Genomic DNA, 26,496 nt, shown 5'->3' on the forward strand with positions numbered 1-26,496 from the left:
TATTTATAAAAAGAATAAAAAAAGCCAGCATTCTTTATTCTTTAAACCTAAATAGACTTCATGAAGAGTGATAACTGTGTGTCTTAATACATTAATATGCTTCCAATATTAATCACAATCAGTTAGAATCACATTTTTGCTTTAATCTGTTTATATAATAAACAGATTATCTTACAATGTCACTTATATTGATGTTTCACATTTATGTAAATCTTCTTTTAAGTAGATGTCCTTTCTGTTTTGCTTTGTTTGTTTGGGGCTGTGTCCAGGGGGCTGACTTTGGTGTGACAGTTTGTCAGCTCCAGACAGGGCAGCCCTACAGCTGCACTTCTGCAGGACAGCATGTGCGTTTTTGAGAAGAGCTTATCATATAGTAGAGCTATTAATCTTTTGTAATATTTTCTTAGCTTAACGTTTGTTTATGGGACCTTTTAAATGGTCTACTTTTTTTTTTTTTTTTGCAGTTTTTTGGCTGAGGCTGGGTTTGAACCTACCACCTCCGCCACATGGGGCCAGCACCCTACTCCTTTGAGCCACAGGTGCTGCCCTAAATGGCCTACTTTTTAATCTTTATTTTTGTGTAGCATATTTGTTAACTTTTCTATTGAAATGCCCAGCCTTGAATTTGACTAGTTCATGACAAGACTAAATGCATCTAACTCCTCAATATGCCAGAAGGCAAAGAGAATAACCCAACGCAGGGGTAGGAATTCACAGAATGTCCCTACATTTGTGGGGACAACGATGCATGCTGAAGTGCACTTCGGCCTCTTCCCCACAGCCCCCTGTGGAGGCAGCAGGCCTGTGTCCTCACTTGTCTGGCGTGCGTGCTGGGTGCCTCCTTCCTCCTGGATCTCTGGAGGGTAAAGTTTGGATGCACGTCCATCCCTGAGAGTCCAGCCCCAGTCCTGTGTCCTTGGTCATGCACGCTGCCCTGTACTGCTAGTGCTGAGGGTCAGCAGTGGGAAACTTGAGCCATAATGAAACAAAAGGAAAGTGAGTCAGGGCTTTTTTTTTTCTGTATTCTTCAAACATATTCTAGTCTTTCAAATCTGAATCTAAGGGGCTGTTCATTGCTGGGAATTTCTAGAAAATATTTCCAAAAGCTCACAGAAATATCACCCATCTTTTCTTCCTCTTCTCTTATTTTGTTTCTTTGAACGGAGTGCCCTTTCCCTCTGTTTGCGTTAGATAGTTTTCCCTGTCTTTGGTTTCTGCATTTTTTACTTTGATGAGGTTATGGTTTATAAATTGCCTTGCATTTGTATATTACAGCTTTATCCATTTGGAAAATGCTGAGCTCTCTCTCAGTATTCCATTCTTTCTCTGTTTATTTTGTTTGTTTTGTTTTTAACATGCCAATTGCGTGGATCCTAAAAGAGTTTTGTAGTTACAGCTCTTACATTTAGGTCTTTGAGTTAATTTTTGTATATAGTGGATGGAAAAGGGGCACTTCTGTTGCAAGTAGATACCCAGTTTTCTCAGCACCATTAGTGGAAATGACTGTCTTTTCTCCACTGGTCTTGATACTTTGTTGAAAACTATTTGATCATATATGCAAGGGTTTATTTCTCGACTCTATTCTACTCCATTGGTTTGTGCCTCTTTGTTTAGACTTGTGGTTTACTATAGCTTTGTATTAAGTTTTTAAATCAGGGAATGTGAGTTCTTCATTATTCTTCTTCTCTTTCAAAATTATGTTGGCAATTTTTATTTTTATTAAATCATAGCTGTGTACATTAGTATGATCATGGGGCACCATACACTGGTTTTATATACCATCTGACACATTTTCATCACACTAGTTAACATAGCCTTCCTGGCATTTTCTTAGTTATTTTGCTAAGACCTTTACATTCCACATTTACTAGGATTCACATATACCCTTGTAAGATGCACCACTGGTGTAATCCCATTAATCCCCCTCCCTCCACCTACCTCCCCCCTCCCTCCCCTCCCTTTCCCCCTTCCCCCTATTCTTAGGTTGTAACTGGGTTATAGCTTTCATATGAAACCCATAAATTAGTTTCATAGTAGGGCTGAGTACATTGGGTACTTTTTCTTCCATTCTTGAGACACTTTACTAAGAAGAATATGTTCCAGCTCCATCCATGTAAACATGAAAGAGGTAAGGTCTCCATCTTTCTTTAAGGCTGCATAATATTCCATGGTGTACATATACCACAATTTATTAATCCATTCGTGGATCGATGGGCCTTTGGGCTTATTCCATGACTTAGCAAATATGAATAGGGCTGCAATAAACATTCTGGTACAAATGTCTTTATTACGATTTGATTTTTGGTCTTCTGGGTATATGCCCAGTAGAGGAATTACAGGATTGAATGTCAGGTCTATTTTTAGATCTCTAAGTGTTCTCCATATATCTTTCCAAAAGGAATGCATTAATTTGCAATCCCACCAGCAGTGCAAAAGTGTTCCCATATCCACGCCAACATCTCTGGTCTTGGGATTTTGTGGTACAGGCTAGTCTCACTGGAGTTAGATGATATCTCAAAGTAGTTTTGATTTGCATTTCTCTGATGATTAAAGATGATGAGCATTTTTTCATATGTCTGAAGGCCATGCCCCTGTCTTCTTCAGAGAAGTTTCTCTTCAAGTCCCTTGCCCAGCCTGCGATGGGATCCCTTGTTCTTTTCTTGCTAATGCGTTTGAGTTCTCTGTGGATTCTGGTTGTTAAACCTTTGTCAGAGACATAATCTGCAAATATCTTCTCCCATTCTGAGGGCTGTTTGCTTGCTTTACTTACTGTGCAGAAGCTTTTTAATTTGATCAAGTCCCAGTAGTGTATTTTTGAAGCAGCTTCAATTGCCCGGGGGCTCCTTCTCATAAAAAACTCGCCCAACCCAATTTCTTCAAGGGTTTTCCCTGCACTCTCTTCTAGTATTTTTAGTTTCATGTCTTAGATTTAAATCTTTAATCCAGTGAGAGTCTATCTTGGTTAATGGTGAAAGGTGTGGGTCCAGTTTCAGTCTTCTATAGGTTGCCAGCCAGTTCACCCAGCACCATTTGTTAAATAGGAAATCTTTTCCCCATTGAATGCTTTTAATTGGCTTGTCAAAGATTAAATAATGGTAAGTAGCTGGATTCATCTCTTGGTTCTCTATTCTGTTCCAGACATCTACTTCTCTGTTTTTGTGCCATCACCATGCTGTTTTGATCACTATCGATTTGTAGTATAGTCTGAGGTCTGGTAGCGTGATTCCTCCTGCTTTGTTTTTGTTTTTGAGTAATGTCTTGGCTATTTGAGGTTTTTTCTGATTCCATATAAAATGAAGTATTGTTTTTTCAAGATCTTTAAAGTATGACAGTGGAGCTTTAATGGGAACTGCGTTGAAATTATATATTGCTTTGGGTAGTAGGGACGTTTTAACAATGTTGATTCTTCCCAGCCATGAGCATGGTATATTTTTTCCATTTGTTAACATTCTCAGCTATCTCTTTTCTTAGAGTTTCATAGTTCTCTTTATAGAGATCTTTCACATCCTTTGTTAGATAAACTCCCAAATATTTCATCTTCTTTGGCACTACTGTGAATGGGATAGAGTCCTTAATTGTTTTTTCAACTTGACTATTGTTGGTATATATAAAGGCTACAGATTTATGGGTGTTGATTTTGTAGCCTGAGACATTGATGTATTCCTTGATCACTTCTAAGAGTTTTGTAGTAGAGTCCCTAGTGTTTTCCAGATATACAATCATATCATCTGCGAAGAGCGAAAGTTTGATCTCTTCTGACCCTATGTGGATACTCTTGCTCACCTTTTCTTCCCTAATTGCGGTGGCTAAAACTTCCATTACAATGTTAAAAAGCAATGGAGACAATGGGCAGCCTTGTCTGGTTCCTGATCTGAGTGGAAATGATTCCAATTTAACTCCATTCAATATGATATTGGCTGTGGGTTTGCAGTAGATGGCCTCTATCAGTTTAAGAAATGTCCCTTCTATACCAATTTTCTTAAGTGTTCTGATCATGAAGGGATGTTGGGTGTTATCAAAAGCTTTTTCTGTATCAATTGAGAGAATCATATGGTCTTTTTTTTTTTTTAATTTGTTTATGTGCTGAATTACATTTATAGATTTACGTATATTGAACCAGCCTTGAGACCCTGGGATAAAACCGACTTGGGACTTGGTCATGATGTATAATTTGTTTGATACGTTGCTGGATTCTGTTTGATAGGATCTTGTTGAATATTTTTGCATCTATATTCAAAGTTGATATTGGTCTATAATTTTCTTTTCTTGTTGTGTCTTTTCCTGGTTTGGGGATCAGGGTGATGTTTGCTTCATAGAACGTGTTGGGTAGTCTTCCTTCTTTTTCTACCTTTTGGAACAGGTTGAGTAATATAGGTACTAATTCCTCTTTAAAGGTTTGGTAGAATTCTGACGTAAAACCATCTGGTCCTGGGCTTTTCTTTTGTATGGCTGATGTTATTTCCGAACTTGATATGGGCCTGTTCAACATTTCCACTTGATTCTGGTTAAGTCTTGGAAGGTGACGTGCTTCCAAGTAGTGGTCAATTTCCTTCACATTTTCATATTTCTGGGAGTAAAGTTTCTGGTAATATTCATTAAGGATTTTTTTGATTTCTGAGGAGTCTGTTGTTATTTCATCTTTGTCATTTCTGATTGATGTGATTAGAGATTTTACTCTTTTTTTCCTGATTAGGTTGACCAAAGGTTTATCTATTTCGTTGACCTTTTCAAAAAAACAGCTTTTTGATTTATTGACCTGTTGTATTATTCTTTTGTTTTCAATTTCATTTAGTTCTGCTCTGATTATGTTGGTCATTTAAGGATCTCTTAAGATTCCATGTAAATTTTAAGATGGATTATTCTATTTATGCAAAAAAAAACCTTGGATTTTCATGTAAATTGCATGGCATGTATAGATCCTTTGGGCTGGTACTGACATCTGAGCAATATTAAGTCTTCCAAATCATGAGCATGGGATTTCCATTTATTTCTGTCTTCTTTAATCTCTTTAAGAAGTGTTTTTTAGGCTATATTTGTAAATTTTTCACCTCTTTGGTCAAGTTGATCCTTAGTTATTTTATTCTTTTTGTTACTAGTGGAAATGGAATTGTGTTCTTAATTGCCTTTTCAGAAATCACTATTGTGTATAAAAGTGCTATCTGATTTCGTGTGTTGTATTTGTATCCAGATATTTTTCTAAATTTGTTTATTATTTCTAATAGTTGTTTTTGGTGAAAGTTTTAGAATTTTCTATGTAATAAGATCATGTCATCTGTAAACACAGATAATTTTATTTCTTCTTCTCTAATTTATATGCCTTTAACTTCTTTTCTTGCCTTATTATTCTTGCTAGGTCAATACCATGCTAAGTACAGTGGTGAAAAGCAGGCGTTGTCTTATTTCTGATCATATAAGAACACATAATCCTTTCCACAGGAAAAGCTTCAAGTCTTTTTACCATTGAATATGCTGTTCCCTGTGGGGTTTTCTTATATATATGGCTTTTATTGTGTTAACAGAGTCTCCTTCTCTTCCTAGTTTGTTGTGTGTATTAGGGATTAAAGAGTATTGCTTTTTTCTGGTATCTTTTCTGCTTTAATTGAGACTATTGTTTGCTTTCCTCCTTTCATTCTGTTCATGTGATACTACATCAATCGATTTTCATATGTTGAACCCATCTTCCATTCCACAGTTATCTAAGAAAATCCACTTGGTAACAATGTATGATCTTTTCAAAACACTGCTAACTCCACTTTCATAGAATTTTCTTGAGGATTTGTGCATTAAGTTCATACGGATACTGGTCTGTGAGTTTCTTTTCTTTTTTTCTTGTCTGGCTTTGGTATCGGACTACTACTGGCCTTACCTTAGGAAGTGCTGCTTCTCAAATTTTTCAGAATATTTTGAGGACGATGTTATTTTTCCTTTAAATGTTTATATACTGAGTTTTGGCATAAAAATACATTTCTAGAAATAATGGTAAAGTGAGGATGCTGGATTATATGTTGGCACAGCAAGAGTATAATACATCCTAGGACTAACTTCCCCCTTTCATCAGAACTTAGTAATTTCCATTATTTTTGCATCTCTGTTCACTTTACTTATGCGGAAATCATTGATAAAGGGGAAACACAGAATTTCCTCAACGAAGGACAAGATGTTAAGATTAAACTAAGACAGAGGTTGAATCAAATTCAAGTTAAGAAGAATTAGGATACCTGACCCAGATATAGATTTTTATTTTTATTTTTTAATTTTTTTATGGTTAAATCACAGCTGTGTACATTTGTGCAGTCAAGGGGTATAATGTGCTGGTTTCATATACAATATGAAATATTCTCATCAAACTGTTCAATGTAGCCTTCATGGCATTTTCTTAGTTATTGTATGTAGACATTTGTATTCTGCATTCAGTAGGTATCTCCTGTACCCATTCTAAGATGCACCGTAGGTGTGGCCCCACCCATTACCCTCCCCGCACCCTAACCTCCCCCGCTCCCTTCCCCTCTCTTGGCCCTTGGCTATAACCCAACTAGCACAGATATAGATTTTTAAAGTCTGAACGGGAGCTTCGGGCCAAACCTTGGTATAAGCTGTAAAACTCTGACAGCCCAGAAAGAGCAAACGACATTCTTGTGTTTTAGATCCAGGATTCCCAAAGAGTCTGAAAAGTTAGAAGTAGCGTCAATCTCAGTGGTGTGGACCCTCCTTGTTAAAGGTGATGGGGGCCCTCTGCTTGGCTGAGCAGAGACCAATGAGTAAGACTGCAGGGTGGTCAGTAAATGTGCCACCAAGGACAAGAAGACAAGAACACAGAGGCCCGGGGGAATGCTAAAGAGAAAGCCTCTGGGCAGCTCTCCTTGAATCTGCAGACTCATCTTCATGGTGGATATGATTCTTGATTATGTGGTTTGGGAGCACGGCCTTCAGATTCAGTGAATTAAAGGCTATCTAATCTCTGTGTACCTCAGATAAACATCAAAATGAAATAGATTCAAGGCTATCCACTTTATTATCTTTGAAATAAATATCTTCTGTTAAGGTAGCTTTCAATAGCATCTTCAAGGAAGGGCAGGTATAAAGGCAGCGATGGAGGAGAGAGAAAGGGCTCACGGCAGCTTGAGAGTGCAAGTGAGGGGGCTGAGAGGGAGGGAGAAAGTGAGCACAGTGGGCCGAGGAGCGGTGAGGGCTGGGCACGGAGGACAAGGCAGGCACCTGCGGTTCTGCTCAGAGGCTCCTATGGAGGTAACTCCTGAGGGAGGAAGGAGTCAGACTACTACGCGGGGGATTTGAATAGCATGTGATTTTGCCCTTTCATTATTGTAAAAATTGGCAGTGATCAATTAAGTTACTTAAAAACTGGCCATTTCTGATTTGCGTTTTTTAAAATTCTCCCCCGGAAGCAGTATGTACATGCACACTAGAAGGCAAACCTGAAATATTATGTATCATCATCTACCTCTGATCAAGAGCGCAGACAATTATAGGAACGTGCACCTTTCCTACGATGTCCTTTTGTGTTAAAGGATAAATGGGATGACTAAATTCCAAAATCTCCCTACAACACAAAGGATGTGGATTACTGTGGAAGTTGGGAAGTGCAGACATCCTACTGAGAAGGTTATATTTAATAAAAAGCTGGAAAAGCTCGTGTTTCATAAGAAGCTGCTCTCTTCACTCTGAGCTGGAGCCATGGGACCCTCAGTGTCCGGCCCTGGCCGTCTCTCCCACACCGCAGCGCTAGTGCTTTTACTGTCTAGTCACTTCTAATTTAAAATTCAGCCAATTGGGGTAAATACACAAATTCGCATGTTCTTCCTCTCCTTTCCCTCCCCATCTTCCTGCAGAGGTTACTTGCCTCTTCTGCCTTCTTCCTGTGAGCTCTGGTGTGACGTTCTCTCCTCGTGGACTTGTGTCTGCTGTGTGGTCCCGCCTGTGTCTCCGGCTCACACTGCCTGGAGCTTCTGCTTGTCATACAGAGCTCCCAGTCATCTCAGCTGTGCTGAGGGAGGGAGAGATGCCCGGTGCCCCTCTGTGCCGCTCTGTCCTTGTGCACCTGTGCTGATCACAGGCATTCCATGAGCACCAGGGGAAGGAGGCTCAAACCCCCTCAGCGCACTCTCCCAGGCTGACCGCTGCTTTCCCTTGGCCACTGCTATAGTTAAGACTTGGTCTCAAGTACTGAGTTTCAGGAGCCAAATATCTCTCTCCTCGTCCTCCTCCTTCCCCCTGCCCTGTCTCGTCTCAGCCCAGAAACAATTCTTCCTACAAGATGACAACTTACTTTTCAAGTAGTTGACATTCCTTCCAACTCTTCTATGTATGGGATAAACTCTACGTTTTCAAACCAGCAGAGTGACTACCATCAACCTAAAAAATAAGAAAGACTTTAGAGATAATGATCTCCAAATAACATTGCATTTAGTCAGAGGTGATAGACAAGAAATATAACCTCAGGAGGTTAATTGAGGATTATTACAGCAAGTGCATTGGGTGAGGGAAGATTAAAGGGAAGCTTTTATTTCATTAGCAAAAAGAGAGGTCACATAAGATGCTTAGATTAGAAGCAAAGTTCATTGCCTCCAGAGGCCCAAAGCCAGAGCTGTCAATTCATTGGCAGAGATGCCGTTACCAAGCAAACGTCCTCTCAAGCACATCTTTCTGAATTACTGCAGGGCTAAAGAATGTCTGGTGATAAACCTTGTCACAGAAATTCAAGTATGTGTGCAAAATGCATAGCAAAGCCGGAGATGCATGAAGGGTGTGGAGGGGGTTTTGTGAGGTTTAGACGGTCCTTGGAAATAGTTTTTCCCTCAGATATAAAATCACAGGCCTCCCCACCCTCACCCACTCCCAGCCTTATTTTGTTTGGGTTTGGCAAAAGTGGTAACTTTTCACAAGAGACATTCAAATCCAAGAACTTAGATTTATTTTTTCTTTTAAAATAACTTGCTTTCAAGATTAAGGTGGATTTTAAATACAGGAGCCTGGCTCTGTTCTAAGTAAGCTATTCTCTGTCTTTTATTTGTTCACCAAGTATTAATTGAGCACCTACTAAGACCTGGGAATTCTCTAGGTGCAAGTGGTGATGGAATGAGTGAAACATACCTAGCATTTAGTTTTTATCAGGAGGTGAAACAATGAAACAAAAAATATAATAAACCATGATTAGAGGATGCTAAGTAATAGAGAAGAAAAAAATCATATATAATAGAGTACTATTTCACATTTTTATTCTGCCACCTCAAAGCCTAGAGTGCTTTGAAGAAGCATCAATTTTCTTTCCAACTTTCTTTTTCACACTGTGACAACTTAAAAGGTTTTTTTTTTTTCTTTTAATCCTTTCGCCTATTGTGCCGAAGTTATTTTGCTCAGGTAACTGCTTTTTTATTTTCAATGTAACATTATTCAATTTATCCCCTAGTGAGACAATATGAATACAGACTAACCACAGAATTTTGTAGACCTCCAGGGATTATTGGCAACATAAAAACATAATGAGCTCTAAGTTTTTCATGTGTGTGCATACACTGCCCAGCTGAAGGTATCTGCCTAAGTTACCTGAACTACTGCAATTTCCCACACAGAAGTAAATGTCTCTATACAATATAGAAAAAATAGAAATTAAAGCGCTGTATATTTCCTTCTCTAACAGGTCTGAAGCTTCCCGTTTACACAACTAGGATGACATAGGCTTGATTTTGAAGAGAAATTTTTAATGAATGCTGTTTTGAGTAAATACTACACAAAGAAGTGTCATTTGTAATTGTCTGACATGTTTATGTCATTCATAGAAATGAAACCACATGTTTTGAGGACTAACGCCTCAAAGAAAGCAGAATTCCAGGCTCCAAGGGCTTACAGTTTTACAGGACTGGAAGTTAATTCTAAGAATGACAGTGAGTTGGACACTGCCTTACCACAGTTGCAGCATAAAACAAATATAAGTTGATTTTTCAAAAATATTTGAATTTCATACCTCATTTATATGAAACTGATTTTTTTTTAAAAAAGAACTTAACTTAGACTTTTTCCCTTTGTGTAGATTTCACCATCCTGAATTTAGACATGTTCTGTAGAAATGCACAAATTATTACATCAACTATTATGCTTATTCTATCAATTCTTATGCTCCAAAAATTCTTGGAGATGCAGTGCTCTCAGCCATAGACAATCACGCCCAGTCTCTTTTCTTTTTGGCTGCAGTCATCCTCTCTGAGGCAGGACGTTTGTAATTTTACTACCTGAGGGAAGCAGATCAGATCAAATGTTTCTGGTGCTCTGATGTTAATTATCTTCTTTGCTAGAAGTCTCTATAAAGTCTCAGGGTGTCTATAAATAAAACTGCGAGCAAAATACAAAATGCTGAGCATGACTTTTCTGCTAGAAGGTCAAAAAATTAGATCAGATCAGAATCAAATCATAAGGTTTGTAAATAGGTCTGCAGTTTTAAAGGGTTAAATACTTTACTGTCTTTGAAATAACTGTCCTCTTTAAGGTGGTAAAAAGTTCTAATTTTATACTCTAGTTATATATTCCAAAATTATTTGGAATTCTTTTGCCTGCGATTTTGTATATTTAACATTTTATTTGGAAGTATGGATCCATGGGTGCCTTTCTTTTTATTGTGAGCTTACGAACGCTTCCTTAAAAACGGCACAATCTAAATTGCATCTCTTATATCTCCAAGTAAGCATAAATTGCATTCCTATTCTTAGCTTAAGTCAGCACTATGTTAAAATAGCATGTTTTGACAACACATAATTAAAAACTGATGTACCTAGGAACAATATGGAACATTATTGCTTTATGTGATGGATTCATATTTGAGAAAATTATCCCATGGAAATGCAAAATATATAAAATGTCCTTCTATACATGCATATTTATTCCATCTAAATGTGTTCGGGAAGGTATGTGTATACCAGGAAATAAGAAATGTTAACAAAACAGGAAAACAGAATCCATTCTCAGTAAGTTTACTTAAAAACAGCCGCCCAAACTTATTGCTTTATAAATAATAAACCAAGGATGTATCATACGGTGTAGGTCCAAAGTAAGTCATTGTTTTTAGCAATAATACCCCCTGGGCTATGTTAGACCAGCAAATGAAACAGGTGTGAAATATGACTCTCCCATCCAAGGTGACTGCTAAGACGGGGAACGTTAGTTCTTGGGAGAGATAACAACTCTGCTGTCACCAGCATATTTCAGCACAGCAACTGAACAGCAGTGGCTGGCGAGAAACAGTTGCTAGATTTACTTTAGCAACGGAAGGATGTTGCATCTGTGTGGGCCTGGAAGGGGAGGACAACTCTTTCTATTGTGATCTGAAACCTACTTCAGCTGTGCAAGCCGAATACCATGTCCTTTGGGCTGGATGTGCCCTTCTGCTGTGCTATAGCAGACAACCACTGGCCTGGGTGGATGCTGGGGCTACCACTGTTCATCTCTACATCGTCCCAGAAAACCAAAGTGGAACATTAAGTGTCCTCAGCCAAGGCAGCCTGAAGCCAGTGTTTGGGAAAGAAAAGTTTCCCCATAGATGCAGGCCTTGGATCTGGGCTATTGAAGGGGTATTTTCAAAAATAGGAACTTAGTGGTCTACTACAAGAAAATACAATCTGCTGCCATAGCTGGTGAGATGTAATCTTCCGAGAAATCAAGCACAGATGAACATATCCAGTAGTTTATGAGCTTGCTTTCTGTCTTGAACTTTGGAAAGCCTGAATGTGCCATTCGCTCATGTGAATGCATTTTACTTGTAGTGGTTTATGGGCCATGCTGTTCTTACAGAATGACAGGTTGGGCAATCCTAGTTGAAATCAGTCTGCTGCTTTTATAGGCTGCAGATTAATAGCTTCAGTAACCATGCTCCGTTAGCGGCCGGCTTGGTGATAGGGACCACGATTATGCCTTTCATCTGGACGAGGCTTCATGTCCAGACACTGCTTTACTTTGCTCAGAATTACATTAATTTTTAAGCAACTTATAATACAATTTGTTTGTTCTAATAATATATAATTACCATTGTTTTCTAAGAGGTTTAACATGAAAAATGTCTTTTGGAAAGACTCTGGTTAACATAGCCTTCCTGGCATTTTCTTAGTTATTGTGTGAAGACATTTATATTCTACATTTACTAAGTTTCACATGTACCTGTGTAAGATGCACCACAGGTGTAATCCCACCAATCACCCTCCCTCTGCCCATCCTCCCTTCTCCCTCCCCTCCCTCTCCCCCTTCCCCCTATTCTTAGGTTATAACTGGGTTATAGCTTTCATGTGAAAACCCTAAATTAGTTTCATAGTAGGGCTGAGTACATTGGATACTTTTTCTTTCATTCTTGAGATACTTTACTAAGAAGAAGATGTTCCAGCTCCATCCATGTAAACATGAAAGAGGTAAAGTCTCCATCTTTCTTTAAGGCTGCATAATATTCCATGGTGTACATATACCACAATTTATTAATCCATTCGTGGATCGATGGGCACTTGGGCTTTTTCCATGACTTAGCAATTATGAATTGGGCTGCAATAAACATTCTGGTACAAATATCTTTGTTATGATGTGATTTTTGGTCTTCTGGGTATATGCCTAGTAGAGGAATTATAGGATTGAATGGCAGATCTATTTTTAGATCTCTAAGTGTTCTCCAAACATCTTTCCAAAAGGAATGTATTAATTTGCATTCCCACCAGCAGTGTAGAAGTGTTCCCTTTTCTCCACATCCACGCCAACATCTCTGGTCTTGGGATTTTGTGATAGGGCTAATCTTACTGGAGTTAGATGATATCTCAAAGTAGTTTTGATTTGCATTTCTCTGATGATTAAGGATTATGAGCTTTTTTTCATATTACAGTCCCTTGTTTGATCAACTTACAGAGGTTCTACTGTAATTTCATTCTTACCTAGAACAAGTGTAGTAGTACAGTATAAATTAGCAATAATTTTTGCTAATTCTTAATTGTTCATATGTCATGGCCTACAGACATATGAATGATTCTTAAGAATTTGCAAAAATTATTGCTAATTTATACTGCACTACTACACTTGTTCTAGGTAAGAATGAAATTACAGTAGAACTTCTGTAAGTTGACCACACAAGGGGCTATAAAACTATGCAAACTATTAGCATAGTTTCACAAAACAATCAGCATAGAATTTTTGATTTATTAATAAGAGATGTTTAGAGATCAGCGTTTTCACCTACATGCCCAGCTGAAGACACAAGTAGGTTTAGAGATTCCTTAGCTGGTTCCTCATTGGAGCAAAGACTATTTTAAAATAGTTACAATAATGTTAGAAGGACATGGTTTTTGTGACATACTACAAGTGTGGTCAAACTTCCTTTTATTTTTACATTTTAGATAAGAACTATTAATATTTTGCCAGTAGGTCTGTTCTTGAAGATGTCACCTTTGATGATTCTCCCAATTTGTGCACTGTATCCATTAAATTACCTGCGATTTCACATTTATCAGTAAGACAAAAGGGGACTAAAAATCAATAATATAATTTGTAAGTGACAATAGTCTGCCTTTACTTTATGTGAGTGTATATCATACAGAGTGAGCATCATCTAAATTTCACTACGAAGCCAATGGAAAAATCATTGGTTATAATCAGCAAACCCATTGTTAAACAAAGATTTTGTGCAGTTTAAGGTCAGTTACCTAAGCCTCACATTAATTTTTGTATGGTTTTTAAAGTTTGTTTCTATAGCACGCTACAGAGGAAATGCTTTCCCAGAAGATTTATTTTAAATTCATATAAAATGTCATTTATTAAATTGTCTTAAGGTAAATATTATACTTTATTTGGAATCCTGACAGAAAATATTTCAATATACACACTTTATCCTTTAATACTTGGAAGTTTCATTTATTATGTTCCCTAGAGTGTTAAAACAAACAGTGTCTAATATAACTTCACAGTATAATACATCTTCACGGTGCAAACACAAATACCGAAAGTTACTCTCCAGCTGCATTCTTCCTAGAAAATCATTTAAAACTCTAGGGAGATATAGATTTGGTTTTTAATAGATAAAATTGTTTTAAAAAAATGTTACATGTGTGGGACGGCACCTGTGGCTCAGTGGGTAGGGCGCCAGCCCCACATACCGAGGGTGGGGGTTCAAACCCAGCCCCGGCCAAACTGCCACAAAAAACTAGCCGGGCGTTGTGGCGGGCGCCTGTAGTCCCAGCTGCTCGGGAGGCTGAGGCAGGAGAATCACCTGAGCCCAGGAGTTGGAGGTTGCTGTGAGCTGTGTGACGCCACGGCACTCTACCAAGGGCGACAAATTGAAACTCTGTCTTTACAAAAAAATAAAAATAAAATAAAATAAACTTTTACATGTGAAATTTTGAGCAATTTTGATACATAATTTTTTAAAGGAAAAAAGCCTTTCACATGTGGTGTTTGATAGATAATGATTTTAGTAAGTCAAGATGGACTATTAAATTACTAGAACTAGATCCTTATAAAATTAGGGGGACCTTATGTTACCTTATCCTTGTTATTCACTATTTCGTTATTTATTTATCATTACAGATTAAAAAAATCAACAGAAACTTTCCTGTAAACCAGCAGGTAAGAGCAGAAAATACTTGGAAAAGTGAAGTATGTATTTCTTTAATTTTTTCTATTATAGAAGGTAATCTTGATTGTATCTGATTTTTACACACAAATAATTGGTGCTATCATTTGCTATCCACAAAGGAAAAAAAAATTTAACAGATTCTTTCATATTATGTAATATTATTTGTTCCTCTAATAGTTTTTAAAAGTCGTTTTTAAACACATATCTAAGTAAACTGAGTCAAATGCTTTTTTTGATAAAATAATTATATTTATTTGAATACAGTGTTGAAGAACATACCGTGCTGTTTATATAAGATAGTGTCAGCATACCTCAACCTTGGGGAGACCTATAGTTTTATAAAGCAAGCATGAAACAAAGTTTATTGAGAAAGAAAAAATATAGGTTTATTGAGTAAGAGCAATACATAGGCTTACAAAGCAAGACGCATTCGCCGTAGACAGTGACCGGGCCCCATTGGTGTGACAAAGCAAAGGACAGGAGTCCTGGTTTAATTAATCTCAAAGTTCCAGGATTTTCACAGTTTTCCAGTAGCATTTCAATTGAGTCTAAACTAGTGCATAGAAGGGAAATAATTTTGATTAGTCCCAAACTTCTTACTCTTGACATCAACCCTGTTTTGCAACCATCGATCAAAATCTAAATATCAAAGACAGCTCTGCGTAAATGATACACAATTCACAAATTAATTTATATGGTAACAATTTTAAATGCTCTTCAACTTATAAAAAGTAAGTTATTTTCTTATCGATACCTCACTTCCCTTACCTGTAACATTTATCGAAGGGCAACGATCTTTTAAGTTCTTTTAAAATTCTCAACATGTGCTATTATTATCAGTAGTGTTTCTAAGTAGTGTTTTAAACTTACTTTTGGAGTGCAGAATTGCTGTTTTATGGGAAGTGTATCGTTAATGATGCTATAAGCCCAGCCTAGCCCCCAAGGCCATGTGTAGATGAACCACTGCAGAGTTCAGTGTGTCTACAGCGCTCTGAACTGTATCTTTTCATACCTGGGCATCCCCCACTTCCCATTGGAGCCACGTTGGAATCTTGGAAACAGGTTGGAGAGACATATGTGCCTCGCCATATTCCACAGCAAGCTACGGTAGCATTGGAGGCCTCCCTCACCTCCAGTGTAGAAAGCAGAGCCTTGCCACCGCCTCCACACTGATGCTAGGACACTCTCTTGGTAGCTCCAGCCCACTCAGGTGGTTAGGTGACATCTCGAGAACTATGCCTAATGACTGTGCAGGTTTCCAGTAGAAGGGAAATTCCATTTATAAGATATTATTCAAACAGGAGAAAACATCAGCTGTAGGGGAATGTTGTAATGCCCACCCATAGACAAGCCTGTTTTACAGTTAGATATATAAAAATGAAAATCTATTAGTTTTGTGAATTCTTCCCCCTAAATAAAAAACTGATGACTTTTTTTATTATTAAGAATAACTCTAGCATGTATCTCTGCATGTAAGATGTTACTACTTGGTGTCAGGCCGGCGCGGTCACTCACACCTGTAATTCTAATACTCTGGGAGGCCGAAGCAGGTGGATCAGTTAAGCTCAGGAGTTTGAGACTAGCCTGAGCAAGAGTGAGATCCTGTCTCTACTAAAAATAGAAAAATAAGCCAGGTGTTGTGGCAGGTGCCTGTAGTCCCAGCTACTCCTCAGGAGGCTGAGGCAAGAAGATTGCTCAAGCCTACAGGTTTCGGGTTGCTGTGAGCTATGATCCCAAGGTACTCTACCCAGAGTAACAGAGTGAGATGCTATGAATACCCTGAGCTGCTCTGTCTGTGTGAGAACAACTCCGTCTAACGCTCCCTGCTCAGTCAGCTCGCCCACCCGTGACCCCCCTTCCCACCTTTGCTTTTATCTAGGTGTAGAATCGTGCTCAGTAAAATAAATGAGAATCCAAAGAAAATCACCTCTAGACTATATAATGTTAAAAACTGTTTACTATTCGGATACTGTATATAATACTCTGACACACATTCACATGTCACAAACATAAATGTTCATTAGTGTTCATGATTTTTATCGCTAGCATTTTAATATTATTCTGATATAATTGATACAAATCTCAAATTGCATTGTTTCAAATGAGACGATTTGAAATTATTTCAGATTTTATTTCAATTCACTTAGCATTTCATAGTCTCGAAATTCATAATGAATTCTTTCTGGCATTTGAAAAACCTGAAAGCAGGAGTTAATAGATTTCCCCTTCATCATAAAGATGAAGAATTTCAGGAACTAGAGCCGGCTTGTAGTCCCACATTTGCAGACACCTGCACAATAGAAAAAGCCACCTGCAGAGGAAGATAACAATGCCTTAGGAAACCAGGTGTAACCTCCCACTTAGTAAAATCTTAGCCACTGTAAATAATTAAAATTTAAAAACACATATGATCATAGTTCCATTTCTGATTGAACTTTAGAGTTCCAGCTGAACTCTTACCTTGGACTAAAGCACATGGAATTGTTTTCTTAAAAATTTTTTCCTAACTTTACATGGATTTCTAAAACTTAGATTAGATATAAATGTGCACATGCATGTGTGTGTACATAGACTTACACACACATTTTTAATTGGACAGTTCATGTATATGTTAAAAAACTCAAATGTTATAAAGAGATATACACTGAAAAGCCACTTCATATTCCAAATGTGCTGGGTACCAAAAAAGAAATAAAAAAGTCACTTAGGATACATTGGATTAGAAGTCCTCTTCTTCGTGTGAGATTTGGTTTTGAATTTATGCTACCCAGATGGTACTATTGCCCCAACCTGAGAAATTAAAATAAAACCAAAACAAAATGGGGGCGGCGCCCGTGGCTCAGTGAGTGGGGCGCTGGCTCCATATACCGAGGGTGGTGGGTTCAAACCCGGCCCCGGCCAAATTGCAACAACAACAAAAAAAATAGCCTTGTGGCAGGGGCCTGTAGTCCCAACTACTTGGACTACAGACAAGAGAATCGCCTAAGCCCAGAAGCTGGAGGTTGCTGTGAGCTGTGACACTACAGCACTCAACCGAGGGTGACGAAGTGAGACTCTTTAAAAAAAAAACATAATGGATTAAGGAAAATCACGGCTGTGCACCGAGGCCAGTGCTATGATCAGCTCCCGCAGTCCTGAATGCAGGAGGCTGTCAGGGAAATCCTCTCACTGAAGAAGAAATCTGGTCCCCAAATCATAAATCACAGGGAAAACAAACCATTATAAATTACAGCATAGTCTAGAAATTAAAGTATAATCCCAAATAGTCTAATTAGCTTTCTTTTTAAATGAAAGTCTTACAATTATATGAAAAGATGAGGACATGGTGTTAAAATTTGGGATTGCAAAAGAACCCAATAGGAGCATACCAGTGAGAAAAGCAAATTTAAATTAAAATGAGTTCCCCAGTAAGTGAACAGAATCATTGTCTCCACTTGAAAATGCACTGGCCTTTCCTACATCATTCTTTGCTAGGATTAAGTTTCTCATTTTCTCTATGCATCTTGGATGTAGCCATCGGTTTTTCCTGTGAAGATTTTTATCTAGTTCATTTGTACTGAGAACACACTGAAATACAGCATTCTCTGATAACTGGCTATTTAAACAAGAAAGGCGCACAGTGGCCCTGCTGTAGAATGAAGCAGTGCCATTGAATGTGTGTTCAAATTATGTTGATAATTCCCTCGGGGCTCTGGAGAACGAAGCACAGGGATCCCGACAACCAAACCTGCTTCATGCTACTGTCCCTCCCGCCAGGCATGACCCTTCGGACAGCACTTTCAACCTTTTTCATCTCACCGCACATTAGAACCTTTAGTTAAACTTCAGAGGCATACTTAAATTATGTTTATCAAAAAAAAAAAAAAAGAAAGAAAGAAAGAAATAGTATACTTACTATAATTTGAACTTCTTTGAAAAATAATTTAGTTAATGATATTTAAAAATTTTCACAGCACACTAAGATCCTCTTATGGCACACAGGTTGAAAGTCACTGCTTTAGGCCATACATTATTGCATTTATCATTTTAAACTAAAATTCCTTCATTCTAAAGTACATCTAATTATTCCAACAAAAATATAATTTTGCAATAAATTTTGTCTATAATTAACAAAAAGAATATAAAGAATTAACTAATTCATTATTAAATATTGATGTCATAAGGTTTATAGCAGGCACTATGTAAAATGTAATTAAATCACCTATAATAGCTTGGATAAATAAAAATGATATACTCATTTTCAACAAAGAAAACATTAGCTCATAGCTAATTCTGTGGGAATATACACATTTAACTCTCCATGATAATTTGGACGCATTATTATTCGTATCTACACAGAATACACAGAATTCTGGGAGTCAACAGAATCACAGGTGCCTAGCTGTCTATTGTTGTGTGGGAAAGAGCTCAGGAATCACAGGACACCTTCTACTTCTGGGCTGACATCATAAGGACATCCAAAAATTTGCTACTCCATGAGAGCAACAAAAAACTAGCAAAAAAAAAAAAGTTCAGATTCAGTTTTTCAGAAGTTCCCCAGAACCTTGCCACATGTAGGGAGCATTGATTCAAGAAAAAACAGCTGAATCCTGGTAAGAACAGAGAGTTTCATGACATTTTAAATTGACCTTCTAGCAATATTGCTGCTCAGAAGTAACAGTGAACACTCCCAGAGTGGCCTATCTCCACGTATCTATTAATTTTCTAGTCTTGGTCCAAGCATGATTTAAAGTGAGACAGCCTAAAATTTGTAGTCCAGTAAGATGCATGTTGGCTTAATTCAATTTTAGCTTTATTAAGGATATGTATGTAAATGTGTGTGCATTTTTAGGAAAAATATTCTATTAATGAAACTGACACTCTATCTTTGGGTAGGGATTTCAAAATTAATTTTTTCCCAATTTTTTGAAAAAACTCTTTGTTCTTTATATATTTCATTTATAAAATGTTGACAACAAATCATAGAGCTACATAACTGGGGGAATGAGCCTATTGTTGTTCTGGTCTGTTTTATAAAATTTGGCGATAAAACATGCATGGTGTTTTATAATTTAAGGGAGAATTCTCCTCAAAAAAAGTACGTTTTGTTTATCAATTCTTAGAACAGCAGCTAGTTTGTAAGTCGTTGTTAAAAGCAATGATGGAGGTTTCATAGGGAGTTAGAGATATAAATGTTATTTTACAGTTGAACAAAAAGAACCTACACCTAATTATGCAAAAAAATAGTTATGACAATTAAAATAAAATTTACTACATGTTAGAAGGCTTACAAGTACGTTATTTAAGTGATGGAGATGGCGGGCACCTGTAGTCCCAGCTAGTGGGGAGGCTGAGGCAGGAGAATCGCCTAAGCCCAGGAGTTGGAGGTTGCTGTGAGCTGTGACGTCATAGCACTCTACCGAGGGTGACAAAGTGAGACTCTGTCTCTAAAAAAAAAAAAAAGAAGAAGAAAGAAAGGAGAGATGGAGAGTTGTGTCTGTGAGTGACTCTGAGTGTGTGTTGTAATTATACACATACATAGTTAAGTCTGATTATTGGAAGAACTATTAATTAATTAATTTTCTTTTTCCCTCTTGATTAAATACATAAAATTTCAAAATCCTGAGAAGAGGGAGAACACATATAGCAAAACTGTGTTCTTTCCTACTCTGCACACACACACAGACACTCTGAGACACACGTGGAGATTAATACAGTCCCAGACTGACCAATTCCCACATAGAGCATAGCTGGTGATGAAGACAGATGATAGAAAGTTGAGGTGGACAGTCTAGATGAGGCTAATACGCGGTGTGTGCCGTCTTTTATACTAAAGAAGGGCTCCTTAGGAAAGAAATTGGATATTGAAATACAGGATGGCATTGTTACTGCACGTACAGCTAAGGCCAAAAAAGCCAAGCCCAAATATCCGTGAACATCCTTACCAATAGCTCCTGCCTCAGAAAGAACTGTTCTCAGTTTTTACTCTCAGCCGCCTTTGTGGGCCTGTGATGCTGGTGAGGTTGCTGCACACTCCAGATGGGAAGTGAGCCCAAGACCCAGACTGGAGAAGACAGGTGGCTCACCACGGAGCTGAGGTGCTCCTCCCTCCATCCCGCCCCACCCCAGACGCCTCTGCCATTGTGCATTGGTTTGCATTTCCCACAATTTTATATAAATTAAATAGTGCTGCCATGAGATTTCTGTCTGGCCCCTTTTCTTTCTTTCTTTTTTTTTTTTTTATTAAATCATAGCTGTGTACATCAATATGATCATGGGACACCATATACTTGGTTCATAGACCGTTTGACACATTTTCATCACACTAGTTAACATAGCTTTCCTGGCATTTTCTTAGTTATTGTGTTAAGACATTTACATTCCACATTTACTAAGATTCACATGTGCCCTTGTAAGATGCACCGCAGGTGTAATCCCACCTCCCCCTCCCTCCACCCACCTCCCCCTCCCTCCCCTCCCTTTCCCCCTTCCCCCTATTCTTAGGTTGTAACTGGGTTATAGCTTTCATATGAAGGTCCTCAATTAGTTTCCTACTAGGGGTGAGTACATTGGCTACTTTTTCTTCCATGCTCGAGGCCCCTTTTCTTATTCTAGTTCTGTAAACGTGACCCTGGGCATGCAGACGTCCTCCTCTTTCCTGCTGGGCACTACTTCTCCGATGCTGTTACCAGAGCTGTGTATAGATGCTCCCGTCAGCACACATTGGTTCTATTCTATGTTGTAGTATATTGCAGGTAGAGCTGCTATAAATGTTTGTGAACAGGTCTTTTATTTCTTTTGGGCAAAAAACTAGTTGTGAAATAGCACATACTATGAATACGCATTTTGAACATTTTAGGAAACTACAAAGCTGCTTCTCAAAAAGTTTTACCATTGACATTCACAGGAACATCATACAGATAATCCCTTGGTGCGGTCAGCCTTTTACATTTTAGACATTCTGACAGACACGCGGTGATCGATCACTGTGGTTTTCATCTGCGTTTCCCCAGTGACGAATGATGCTGAGCACCTTTTCCCGTGCTTATTTTCCACCTGTGTATCTTCTTCGTGAAACATCTATTCAAATATATTGCCCAAGAGCCGAGGGTCTTGATTTTGATGAAGCCCAATTTGTTATAATTTAATGGATTGTGTTTTGGAATCATATATAAGACATCTTTGCCTAACCCAGGACAGAAATTTTCAGCTATATATTTCCTAGATTTTTATAGTGTTTTTATATTAGATCTAGAATCTCTGGGAGTTATTGTTTTAAAAGTGTGGCCTAGATCAAAGTTATTTTTAAAGGGATATTTTATAGTATTGTTCCAACACATTTGGAACAAATTTGTTGTTAAGCCAGTATCATGAAAATATTATTCTTTCTCCACTGAAAGAATTATTATTATTTCTTTTATTATCATCTCTTATTATTTCTTTATAAAATGTAAGTTGGCCGTGTGTGTGAGTGCATTTGTGAATTCTCAAGTCTGCTGCCTGTTCTATTTCTATATATGGACATTCGTAACACATTGTCCCGAATTTTACAGTTTTACAAAGTCATGTCACCCATAGTATAAGTCTCCTCGCTTCTTTTTCTTGTTAAAACTTTTCGTATGGCCTAATTTTTTTAAATTCTTTTTTATATTTATAATTGAAACTTAATAATTGCACAGGTTTATAGGGTGGGGTGTAAATATTTCAATGCATGTACAGAATGTATAATGAACAAATAAGGGTGATTGTCAAATCTGTTGTTTAAAATATTTATTATTTCTTTGGGTGATAACATTCAAAACCTTGTTTTGTGGCTATCTTGACATGTACAATACAGCGTTTTTATTGCAGTCACCCTGCCGTGTGTGGCAGTATGCTCACACTTACCCTCCCCCCTTGTAACTTTGTGCTCACTGAACCACCCCCCCTTCGTCCTCTCCCCACGCTCCTGCACAGCCGCTGATCACCACTGCCATACTCTCTACTACGAAATAAATTTTTTAGGTTCAGCATATGGGTAAGATGATATATGATGTTTGTCTTTCTGTGCCTGATTATTTCATTAACATAGTGTCCTCCAGGCTCATCCGTGGTTGACAAAGTGACAAGATTTCAATCTGTTTCCAGCCTGAATAGTACCCATTCATCTGTGGATGGGCCTTTGATTCCATGTCTTGGATACTGTGAATGGGGCTGGAGTCGGGCATGTAGCCATCTCTGTGATATTCCGATTTCATGGCTTTTAAATATGAACCCAGTAGTGGGATTTCCAGGGCATGCAGCGATTCTATTTTTGCTATTTGTGAGGAATCACCAGCCATCATATTGTTTTCTATAATGCCTGCACCCATTTTTCTTCATTCTCACACACAGTAAAAAAAGAGTTCCTCTTTCTCCACATCCTTGCCAGTGTTTGTCTTTTTGATAATATCCATCCCTACTGGAGGGGAGGTGATATCTTACTGTGGTTTCAATTTACACTTCTGTGATAATTAGTGACGTTGAGCCTTTTTTTATATATCTGCTGGGCAGATGTCCTGGCCTACATACATACTGGAATTTATATGGCTTCTTTTGAGAAATGTCTATTCAGGTTTTTTTCTCATTTTTAATTGTATTTTTAAATATTTTATTTATTTATTTATTTATTTATTTAGGCTGTTCAGTTGTTTGAGTCTCTTATATATTCTGGATGTTAACCCCCTTGTCAGATACATACTTTGCAGATGCCCCTCTCATCCTGCAGCCCATCTCTTTGTTCCATTGTTTCCTTTGCTGTACAGAAGCCTTTAGATTGATGGAATCCCATTTGATTATTTTTGATTTTGTTACCTGTGCTTTTTAGGTCTTCAAAATCCTTACCCAGTCCAATTTCATGAAGCATTTCCCATATGTTTTCTTCTGTTAGGTTCATACTTTTAGATCTTACAGTAAGTCTTTAAAGCATTCTGAGTTAACTTTTGTATATGGTAAGAGACAGGAATCTAGTTTCTTCTGTATATGGATACACAGTTTTCCCAGCACCATTTATGAGAGACACTCCTTTCCCAAATATACGTTCTTGTGCTTTTGTTGAAAATGAATTTACCATAAATGTATGGATTTGTTTTGGGGTTCTCTGTTCGATTCCACTGGTCTGTGTGTCTGTTTTTAAGCCAGTATCATGCAGGTTTTGATTACTCTACCTTTATTGTTTATTTTGAAGTCAATGCAGTGATGCTTTTAACTTTATTCTTTTGGCTTTTCCATTCTTGTGATACTTCATGTAGGAGGATAATTTCCAGTTCCATCTATGTTGTTACCAAAAGGTATTAGTTCGCCATGTTTTTGTTTTTATGGCTGAATAATAATGTATATGGTAGTAAAATTCAGTGGGAATTAAGCAGGTGATGGGGGAGAGGATGGGTGCATTCACACCTAACAGGTACAATGCACACTGCCAGGGGGCTGGACACACTTAGAACTTTGACCGAAAATATTACCCACACAATATTCTGAAAGTTTAAAAAATCACACACACACACAAAATGATTGTTTTGGCTATTGGGTTTTGACCCATGTTGTGTTTAGGAACAGATCTCTTGGTGTTTTCTCCACTTGGGATTTATTCAGTTTCTTGAATCTCTAGATTAATGTCTTTCCTTGAGTTTTTAAAAGTTGCCAGCTATTATTTCTTTGAATAGTAACAACTTTCTCCTTACTCTCTCTCATTACACATATGTTGTTATGCTTAACATTGTACTAAAAGAAACCTCTTTTCTTTTCTTCTTTTTTTTTGACAGAGTCTTATTATGTCGCCCTCGGTAGAGTGCTGTGGTGTCACAGCTCACAGCAACCTCAAACTCATGGGCTTAAGCGATTCTCTTGCCTCAGCCGCCCAAGTAGCTGGGACTACAGGTGCCCACCACAACGCCCGGCTGTTTTTTTTTTGTTGCAGTTGTCATTGTTGTTTAGCTGGCCCAGGCCGGGTTCGAACCCACTAGCTTGGGTATATGTGGCCGGCACCCTACACACTGAGCTATGGGCACCCAGCCCTCTTTTATTTTTGTTCCTCATTTTTCTTTCTGCTTTTTAAATTGGATAATTTTTAATAACATATCTTAGAATTGACTAATTCTTTCTTCTTCTCTTTCTCTTTTGCTCTATTTTCTGTTTTTTTCTACTCTGGAATTTTCATTCTTCTTTTTTTTTTGTAATTTCTAATTCTGTATTGAAGATGTTAATTTATTGAGGCATTAACACTATATTGTCTTTTAATAAGCTATGTCAACATATGTTTAATAGCTTCTATGATTTCTTTGGAAAATTTATCATCCATTTTTATTCAAAGGCAGTTTCTGCTTTTTCCCCTAGGAATGAATCAAACTTTCTTTTCTTTTTCTTATCACATAATCTTTAGATACAAATTAGACACTTTTTTTCAATTATGTATTTATTTTTTTCTTGCAGTTTTTAATTGTATTTTATTATAAGATCCCTAGGCATAAACATCAGGATCTGTCTTTCCTGTGGTATACAGCCACTGATATTTCTAGTCACTTTTTTTAACCCTCATTTTTACTTTTTATTTGTGTTTCTGGGTATGATTCCTGTATCTTTATACCTTTATGACTATGGATGATTTGGGGAGAGATTATGTGAAGGCATCTGAAATCAGTAGGTTTCCACTATCCGCTCATTGGTCTGTTTACATTGAGAAGTGAATTCAAATTTCTGCGATTCCCGAGTGACTCTTGGCTTTTTCTCTGCTGTGCCCTGTGGGTCTCTTCTGCCCGTGTGTCTGGTTCCCAGTCAGCCAGGCATATGTGGAGAGCTCATTTACCCTTACTTGGCTTTCTCCCTTCTAGAGTCAACCTGTTAAATTTGTGAGTTGTCAGACAATGTCCCCAATAAACGTCACACCCTTACTTTAAGAAACTGTGAGATTTGCTCCCTTGCGTTCTACCCAGTTTGTTGTTTAAATCGTCAAAGCCTCAAGTTAATGTTACTCACTTGCATTTGATTCCGGTCAGCCTGGTCTGAAAGCCGTTGTGTTTCCTGACAGGTGCGCAGGAGCAATGTGATCATCTCGCTGGGAGTGAGGACTGATGGCGGGAGCAGGAGTTTTACAACATTTCTTGATTTCTGATCTGTCTTAAGTTGGAGCCTCACAAGGGTTGTTTTTGGCAGTTTATGTTCCAGCTTTAAACTTGTTTTATGGAAAATTATATTTCTATTTTGTATCATTCAGGATCTGAGTAGATAAGATGTAGCAAAATAGAAATGGTGTATAATTACTGCAGAGACGATATGTAGGCTTAAGGCAAAGGGGGAGGAGCTATTATAAGTGTCATCAAAAGGACGTCACACGGGTAAGAATGTCTGAGAGAAGACGTCATCTTAGAAAAGGGTCCCACTGAAACCTTAGCAGCCACTGCAGGGACAGAGTTAGAAAATGTACAAAACCTTGGCTATTCGAGGATTTTTCTGATTCCATAAAACGAAGTACTATTTTTCCCATATCTTTAAAGTATGACCGTGGTGTTTTAATAAGGATTGCACTAAATTTGTATATTGCTTTGGGAAATATGGACATTTTAACAATATTGGTTCTTCCAACTCATAAGCATGGTGTGTTTTTCATTTGTTAACATCTTCAGCTATTTCCTTTCTCAGAGTTTCATAGTTCTCTTTATAACGATCTTTCACAGCCTTTGTTAGGTAAATTCCCAGATAATTCATCTTTTTCAGCACCACTGTAAAAGGAATAGAGTCCTTCACTATTTTTTCAGCTTGACTATTGTTGTATATATAAAAGCTACTGATTTTTAAGTATTGATTTTGTATCCCGAGACACTGCTGTATTCCTTGATCAATTCTAAGAGTTTTGCAGTTGAGTCCCTGGGGTTTTCCAGATATAAGATCATATCTGG

The 26,496-nt window shown here is 37.8% G+C and overlaps 1 protein-coding gene across 3 annotated transcripts in view; it reads left to right on the plus strand.

The window, feature by feature from the left end:
- Positions 1–26,496, plus strand: part of SNTG1 (syntrophin gamma 1) — a 703,177-nt gene that overhangs the window by 511,422 nt on the left and 165,259 nt on the right. For all 3 annotated transcript variants that reach the window (XM_053558928.1, XM_053558930.1, XM_053558929.1), the window contains exon 12: positions 14,557–14,595. In XM_053558928.1, coding sequence (XP_053414903.1) covers positions 14,557–14,595 — 39 coding nt within the window. The remainder of the gene's footprint in view (positions 1–14,556; positions 14,596–26,496) is intronic.

The sequence above is a fragment of the Nycticebus coucang genome, chromosome 13, assembly GCF_027406575.1.
Source record: "Nycticebus coucang isolate mNycCou1 chromosome 13, mNycCou1.pri, whole genome shotgun sequence".
Classification (NCBI taxonomy): Eukaryota; Metazoa; Chordata; class Mammalia; order Primates; family Lorisidae; genus Nycticebus; species Nycticebus coucang.